The sequence below is a fragment of the Camelus ferus genome, chromosome 25 (genome assembly GCF_009834535.1).
Source record: "Camelus ferus isolate YT-003-E chromosome 25, BCGSAC_Cfer_1.0, whole genome shotgun sequence".
NCBI lineage: Eukaryota > Metazoa > Chordata > Mammalia > Artiodactyla > Camelidae > Camelus > Camelus ferus.
Window position 1 is genome coordinate 27,473,373 of NC_045720.1, and position 8,567 is coordinate 27,481,939.

General features: G+C 44.5%; 1 protein-coding gene across 2 annotated transcripts in view; it reads left to right on the forward strand.

The window, feature by feature from the left end:
* DPYS (dihydropyrimidinase) overlaps positions 1 to 6,380 on the forward strand; it is an 81,675-nt gene extending 75,295 nt beyond the window's left edge. Inside the window, exons 9-10 of one of the 2 annotated variants that reach the window (XM_032467764.1) lie at positions 2,849 to 2,989; positions 4,349 to 6,380. In XM_032467764.1, coding sequence (XP_032323655.1) covers positions 2,849 to 2,965 — 117 coding nt within the window. In that variant the 3' untranslated portion in view covers positions 2,966 to 2,989; positions 4,349 to 6,380. The remainder of the gene's footprint in view (positions 1 to 2,848; positions 2,990 to 4,348) is intronic. The other variant, XM_032467765.1, reaches the window with a different exon arrangement.
* The last annotated feature ends 2,187 nt before the right edge of the window (positions 6,381 to 8,567 follow it).

The window sequence follows — 8,567 nt, forward strand, 5'->3', positions numbered from 1 at the left end:
GACACTGGCCCCGAGTCTGCTGGAGGAGACTGACAGGTAATCAGAAATTACAGAAAACGGTAAGCAAGATAGTGGAGGTGGCAGGGAGGGCTGAAGCTCCCCGGGCTGACGATTGCCTGGGCTGAGTCACTGAAGACCCGTTGGAGACATGCAGGTGAAAAGGAGGGCGGGCGTGCCAGGATGGGTGAAGTCAAGGCTCCGGCAGAATGATGCTAGGGAGGACATGATTCACCTGGTGCAAGTCACCCCTGAGCCTGCAGCTGGGCTCAGGGAAGTGATCCTCCGATGGGCTGGCCGGCTTGTGGAGCAAGCCCACACCTGAATGAGGAGGGTGGGAACTGGATTGGAGGCCCTGCTTAAATCACTGGGGTTGGTCATCAGTCCCCAGGAAGGAGTCCAGGAGAGACAAAAAGGTACAGCTGAAAACCACAAACAGTGAGCTTTCATAGGAACCACTGAGGGGAAAGGGAGATGGTTTGGGACCTGATGCTGGACACAGCACGAAGGCAGGCGACACAAATACCTGCCCAGTGATGTCATTCTCTCCAGGGGCTGCAGAAAAGGCTGACGATTGAACTGAAATATGCCACAAGTTTTGCCGAGTGCAAATGCCAAAAGGAAAAGAGAGAAAGATAAGACTCTAGATTGTCAGCAAGAGGTTGAAGGAAGGTGGAAACAAATCTTGGCTTGCTTGGGTGGTCCTTGATTATGCCTGTTAATTATGTTCAGTACCCTTTACACTCTCAGAAGGCCTGTTTGGACGATAAATTAAACGGTCACTCTAGGCTTAAGTAATATATCACACAGTCGGGCTTGGAAAGTAAACCAGAAGGAAGAACACAGAGACCAAAGGCCTGAAAAGGAAGATGTGGTCAGAGAGTGGGGTATTAAATGAGTTTAAAGTTTCAGGTGTGGATGGACTGCAGGCAGCCACAATGTCCGGGGGCTGGTGGCTCCATTTCCCTGTGTCTATGGTCGAGGTGATGACAGGATCCGGGGTGAAGGGAAGGACTGAATTTTGGTACTGAGTCATATGAAAGTCCAGCAAAGCCTCAAGCCTGACACAGAAAGCGGACAGAGGCTCAGACTTGTGCGCAGAGGGCAGGGGTCTTCCCACTAACTGAGCCACCAGTGTGCGCCCGACACTGCTTCAGATTCCACAGCTGCAGGGATGGTCTCTGTCTTTTTCTGTACTTTATCCTCTGTGCCTGGTAAACTATCTGGGTCATGTGTGTGCTCAGTAAGTATCTATTGAATGAAGGAAATGCTTTGTATCTGGGAAATCTCATGTGCCTGGGAGGTGGGTTTTATTCCCTCCACTTCATAGATGAGTGAGTAGGCTCTGAGGGGCTCATGAACTTGCCAGTTTCCTACAACTAGTAAACGGCAAAGCTAGAATGAATTCAAGCTTAGATCTACCTTTCTCCAAAGCCCAAGTTGCTGATCACTACAATGTATTAGTTTTGGTGGTCAAGATAAGACAAATGTATGCACACATATTTATTTGTTAAGAGCTTATTATTTGCTAGGCATTATTCTGAATGCTTTACATGTACCTCATCCTCTCAGCATTTAATCCCCACAAGCACCCTATAAATTAGGTGCCGTCACGATCCCCAGTTTACAGCCGGGGGAGCTGCAGCACAGCGTTCAGCAACGTGCCCAGGCAGTCTGGCTCCAGAACCCACGCCCTTAATCGCTGTGGTTTGCTGCCTTTTGACTTGTCAGTGAATTTGTGTCCACGTTGACAAACAGTATGATTTAGTTATTTCTGGTGACTCCCTTTGTTTTATCAACGAAAAATTAATCAGTCGATCTAAGAAAGAAATTGAAAACTTTATTTGAGCCACATTTGAGGATTATAACCTTGAAAGAGCATCTCAGAACTCTCTGAGAACTGTTCCATCCTTTGGAAGTCAAGGCACAGTTATATAAGTTTTCTGAAACAGGGCTGTACATTAAATGATGTATTATTGACAGTTTACATAATCCAGACCTAAGTGTCATCCTGGTGGGTCATGTGACCCCTTACAAGATCAGGAAAGAATGTTGTCTTTTAAGGAGCTGTCTTGTTGATGCTAGGAGATTGTTGCTCTTTATGGTTAAGCAGGCATTTCTGCCCATGGGGAGGTTTGGTCGATGCATAATACAGATACGCAGTGCACAGTGCGGGGGTGGGAGAGGAGACCAAAGGGCAGAGAAAAAATTTTTATGTTTAAACTTGTCTTGTCTACCATAAAATATGAATTTTATTTCACAGCTTATAAAGTCCCGATTTCAAAACTCTCCTCAAGCACTGAGTTAACTCTAGCTGAATCCAGCCGAGGGTTCCACTGCACCGTTGGCCACCGAAGAGGTGTAGCTCCAGAGGGGAGATTCTGTGGAAGGCTTGTTCCATGCAGAGACAATCAGGAAAATGAGAAAACATACACACCAACTGCTAGAATCTGAAGCAAAGTGCTGAAAGTCTTAGGAGAGGTGCCACAGAGCACTCTGGGAATACAGACATCTAGGATTGAAACTGCAAGGAAGGGTAGAATGTTTGAGAAGCCTGTGAGGCGGTCATAGAACAGTGTGTGAGGACATGCCAGAGGCCCCAGTGAAAGTGGTGGTGGAAAGACTGGTTGTTAGAGAGTGTTCCCTGCACTTTTGTGTGATGCGGGTTAACCCGAGCGAAATAGTGGGGTAATGCAGGCATGTGAAATTGCTGGAAATTTCTGTGAAAGGACAGGGGTGGGAGGCACATGGTAAATTCACAAAGGTTCATCTTTGGCCTCACAGTTCGTTAAGGGGGCTGAATTCAAGAAGCCAATAAACCATAAGAGAAAAATGAAATGTTCTCTTTCAGACCTGCACACCTACCCCTGTGGAGCGTGAACCCTATAAGGGAGAAGTCGTCACACTGCAATCTAGTGGGACAGAAGGCGACTCCGCAGATGGGACCAGGAAACCGGCCCACCCCTGAGCTGGGTGCCGTCAGTAAGGGAAGGTGGGCAAAGAAAGTTTTCCTGCCTGACAGCCTGTGTAATTAGCATCTCTCTCTCCCTTTGTAAGTGTTTGGGGAGTCCAAGGCCAAGGTCAGAGGCTTCAAAGTGACATAAGACTCAAGGATAGTTTAGCCAAAGGGAAGACTGATAAGAGACCTCTTGATGCAGAACACTTGGATGAGCCTCCCAGGTTGAAGAAAGCCTTGGGCTAGCGAGAGATTTCTTCTCTGAGATGGTAGGAAACTGTCCACAGAGGCCTGGGGAATCAAATATGAGCAAGAGGCTGGTAACATAGGAGGACCTGTTATTGAGGAAAGCTGGCCCTACTTAAAACGGTATAATTTTATAGTCAAGATTTAGAAACTGTTTGATTAGGACTTCGTCTGGAAAAAAATGAATCTTCCAAGGCAACTATGTTCTAGAATATTGAATGAAAAGTGAATCAAAGGTTGCTTTGAGGGTATAATTTTTCAGGAAAATTATTTGATAGTATTTGATGGACTTTATTTCATACTGAGTTTTAGAATAATATTATAGACATGGTCATTTAGAAAATATTTGAGTGCTTCATCATTTTTCTTTTAGTCTTTTGACAATCAAATCTTTCTTTTTGAAGCACCTATTATTATCATCCATCAGTTTTCTTTTTCTTTTTCTTTTTTTTTTTCCCAGTTGTTTTCTGACTCTGCTCTGCCAGGTGCCTGTTTGGCTGTGGCTTTGCTGTGATGTAAACATTTCTCTAACATCACTTCTACTGTCTTTATGAAATCAATGTGTTTTGCCAGTCTTGCAATTTCACTGGCCTCTGTTTGTTTTTTTTCTTTTTAATTTGTGATACATTTTCAGATGTTTCAACACATAGCAATCAGCAAAGGATTGCAGAAGAGGCTGGCATGATGGACAAGGAGAGATGTTTGCATTAATTAGGGATACTCTCAAAGGACTCAGTTTATACAAACCCAGTTAGGCGTTGCAGGTTTTCACATTATAACCTATGCTTCCCTCCATCAACCCGAGAGACTTGTATAATGGGGTCCTGTGACTCCTGGCTGTGTTTTCTTTCACTGTTGAACGTTGTTAAGTCTTTAACAGTGCTATACGGCCAATAGTTCCAGCTTTGTTGTCATTTCCTGACTGTTGGAATTATTCTTCCAATCCAGGAAGGTTGTGTTTAAAAATTCAGAGGATGAAGAGCGAGAGAAAGAAATTCTATTGAATGCTGTAACATGCTATTCCCAGCATTTGTTAGAGCAGGATTAGCATTTACTTTGATTATAGCATTTCTTGGGGGTTAGGGCTTGGGTTCTTCATCTCCTTGGGAGGGAGAATGTTACACTGAATTCCTTTCATTCTGTTCAAAGGTAAAATCAGAGAAAAGGATGCTGCTGTTCCCATCACAGCTAAATGTTGTCAGCCGGTGGAGAAGCAGGCCTTATTTCAACTCCCCAAGATCCTTTTGAGAAAATAATCACTCGAGACCTCTTTGATTTCCTTTCAGAAGCAATTGCTGTCTTTCTCACTGTGACTTTGTTGCTGTGTAAGATTGAAGATAGAAATGAATATTATTGTGATGGAAAGTCTGTGTGAAAATTCATTGATGACACTTTAAAATGTCATCTTTGCTTGTACTAGATTTCTTACTTTGAATTTTTAGAAATCACTTTCTTGTTGAAAGTGTTTAAAATAGCTAACTGTGATTTTGCATTCTATTGTGATTCATAAATATTTAGATTTTCATTGTAATTAGTAAGCATTTAGATCTTCATTTTATATCCTGTTATCTGAGTTATGTGTGCCTTCTTTTAACTAGTGGGATTGGGACTCTGGGAGGTTGGTTTTGATTCAAAAGCATAACTTCCTGAGAGACATCTGCTTCCGCAACTCCTGGAAATCAGGTCCCTCAGCAAACCCCATGTAATCAAACTGGATCCTCAACCTTAGAATAACTCCAAGGCAAATTATCCAACCACACTGATGAACACAGGATTTGACGGAATTAAATGGAATCAGCGAGGCTGAAAGGTGCTACCGTGATACCCTCCTCTCCTCCGCATCCTGGTCTGTCCTGGGATCCTTCTGTGTGCAAAGAAGCTGAGCTTATAGTTTCTTCTCCTGGGTAACTAGGCCAAGAGGGATTTTAAAAACATGAAGTAAAATCAGGGCAATTATGTTCTCACTGCAGGTACATCTGCCCCTGACTCACTCACTTAGATCTGGGGTGTATTCATGCTTTTGATGGACAGTAGTAGGAACCCAGTTTATGCAACTGTAATTCATTTTGAACCCAGTAAAAAGGATAATGAACTACATCTAGAGAAAAATCACAATTCTTTTTTCTCAGGTAAGAGATACCTTAAAATATCTTATTACTTTTCTCCTCAACTTTGGTTGACAATAAAAACTCAACAGTTAAGATGACTGAATCCTCTGAAAAGGAAGAATTAAATTGCTTTCTTATCTAGAAGCCAATGCCCACTCATCCTTTAGAATTCAACTTAAATAGAACCCCCCTGGAGGCTTCCCCAGATCCAACATGATAGGGTTAAATCCCACTTTTCTGTTCCTCCATACCAGGACCACCGTACACCCCATCCCAGCACCACACCCACTGCATTGTGACTGCCTGCTTTACTAGTCGGCCTCCTCCAGGAAACTGAAAGCTCAGTGAGGGCAGAACTGCCTGGTCCACTGTTACTTCTCCACCAGAGTGCCAAATGATGGCTATCAATGGATAGTCATTAATTTTTAAATAACAGACATGAAGGAGTTCCTGCTAAGTTCCTAAATTGATGCCAGTGAAATTAGTGAGAACTCTCAACAAAATAAAGATAAATTTTGTGGAGCATTTTAGTATAGGAGTGCTTTAAATGAAGACCACAGATTCATTGACTAATATTTGCTGCATCTCTTTGGGAGAATGCATCAACAAAGTCATTTGAAATGCATATGGGGATCCCTTTGTTGCTTTCATTCGGCTTTGTTGTGAAAATTTTTGTAGGAACATAGTTCCAAATAATAAAATAAGACAATGAAAAACATGATTCAAGCTATTAATATTTAATACCATGTTTTTCAGGATTGCCTCTGGTATACAAAATAAGGTCCCTTTGTCACTAAACAATTGCATTCTCAAGGATTGTCCAAAGACTAGATGGAATGAGTAGCATTTTTTACATTCACCTTCCATTGTCTGTTTCCTCCCACAGGCAGCATGATGTATTGGGAAGCAAAAAGTGTGGGCTCTAAACTTCTATTTCCTAGCTATGAGGCATTAAGCAGTTTTTGAAATTAAAATATATTATGAATTTATCAAAACAAAAAAACCCAAAAAGTTAACATAATCAGACCTGTGTACCTACTATCCTGTTTAAGAAATAAAATTTTACCAAAACAGCTGCAGTGTCCTGTGTGCCTCTGTTCATTTCCCCTTCTTCCCCCAGGGTAACCAGTGTCCTGAATCTGGTGTTTTATTCCCACGTACATCTTTTATGTCTTTGCTTTATATGTGCATAGCTCTAAGCATTATTTTGTACTTAGTTAAATCTTATAAAAGCATTATATAGTATGTATTGGTTTTTTCCTTTGTTTTGTTTATGTTTGGTTGTTCTTTATATTTTCTAACTCTTTGCTAAAAACTTCTAACTTCTCGCTCTCTGCATCCATTCTCCTCCCAAGTTCTCTAATCATCTTCATGATCATTACTCCAAAGTCTTTCTCAGGTAGATTGCCTCTCACCTCATCACTTAGTTCTTGTAGGATTTTATCTTGTTCCTTTGCCTGGAATATATGCCTCTGCCACCTCATTTTGTCTAAATTTCTGTTTGTATTTTGATGTATGTGATAGTTTAGTTATATTTCTCGACTTGGAGAAGTGGCCCTCTGTAGGTGACATCCTGTGTGTCCCAGCAGTGCACTCCCCTCTCGTCACCCAAGAGCAGGGGGCCAGCTGGGCCCAGGGAAGAGTCTGGCCTATGTTTGTGGACTCGTTCCACAGGCTGTAGGATTGTTGTTTTCTTGCTTCTGGTGCCAGCGCCTTGGTGATGAAGCTGGACTAGAAGCTTGTGCAGGTTTCCTGGCAGGAGGAGCCAGTGCCTGCTCACTGGTAGGCGGAGCTGAGTCCTGGCCCTCTGGCGGTCAGAGGCGTGTCTACGGGGGGGTCTTGTCTAGAGGCGGCTGGGCGGGGTCAGGAACTCCTTAGGCAGCCTGTCAGCTGATGGGTGGGACTGTGTTCCCACCCCATTAGTTGTCTGGGCCGAGGCATCCCAGCACTTAAGGTTACAGTGGGGTCAGGTCTTGGTGCTAATGACCCAAGCAAGGTGTCAGCCTCCATTAAGGTTCTTGTGGCTGAATACTCCCGGATGTCCGCCAACAGCTTTTATGTCCCTGGGTGAGCCACAGCCGTCCCCCTACTTCCCTGGGAGACCCTCCAAGACCAGCAGGCAGGTCTGGCCCAGACTCCTGTGAAATCGCTACTTCCGCCCTTGGTCCCCGTGCACGGCAGATTCTGTGCCTGCGCCTTCAGAGTCAGGTCTCTGCTTCCGCCAGTCCGTGGAGCTCCTGCAGTTAAGCCCGGCTGGCCTCCAAAGCCGAGGGCTCCGGGCGCTCCACCTCTCCATGCTGGACCCCAGGCTGCGGAGCCCGACGTGGCGCTCAGAACCTCACCCCCGTGGGTGAGCCTCTGCGGTGTAACTTTGCTCCAGCTTGCGGGCCGCCCGCCTGGGAGGTGTGGGACCTGCTCACACCGCGAACGCATCCCTCCTGCCGTCCTGCTGTGACTCCCTCTGTGTCTCCAGGGGAAGATCTTTTTTGGTAGGTGCCAGTCTTTTTTATTGGTTGTGTTCGCGCGAGGAGGCGAGCTCGTGGTCGTGCTCCGCCGCCATCTTGACCGGAGCTGCCTGTGTCAGGTTTTTCAATACATACTGTTTGGTTTCTGCTTTTTCTCAGTCGACGTTTGGGAGCTATTTGTTTAGCTAGGTCTAGCTCTAGTTACCCATTTTATCGCTCTACAGTATTTCATTGTGTAACCACACCACGATGTATTTATCGCTGCTTGTTGACAGACGTTTAGGTGGTTCCCATTTTCTGGCTATCACGAACAGCACTGCTGTAAGCGTTTTTGCGCTGGTTTCCTTGTGTTCACTGAGCGTTTCTATGGCGTACGTGTCTTCAGTGAGGGGACTGGGACTGAGGGGTCCTAAGGTGGGTGCATTCTCCCCTTAGGTAGACGCTGGCAAATTCTCCCAAGTGGAAAGTTATGCCCTGGGTAACAGTGTTAAGAGTTTCTGTTGCTGTACATTCTCACCAACATTCCATGTTGTCCAGCTTAACAAATATGCCAGTCTGATTCATGTCAAAGTTATCTCACTGGAGTTTTAATTTGCACTTTCTTGACTGCTAATGAGGTCGAGCTCCTTTTTATTATGTAGTTTCATTGATCTTACTAAGCCTCGGTTTCTTTATTTATAAGGTGAGAATAATAGTACCTTCCTAACACGAGGATGCCGTGAGGGTTACAAGCCCATACTGTGCGCTCAGCGCTTGGTAGCCAGGACCACTGTGCTGATGGTGACATGGTGAATT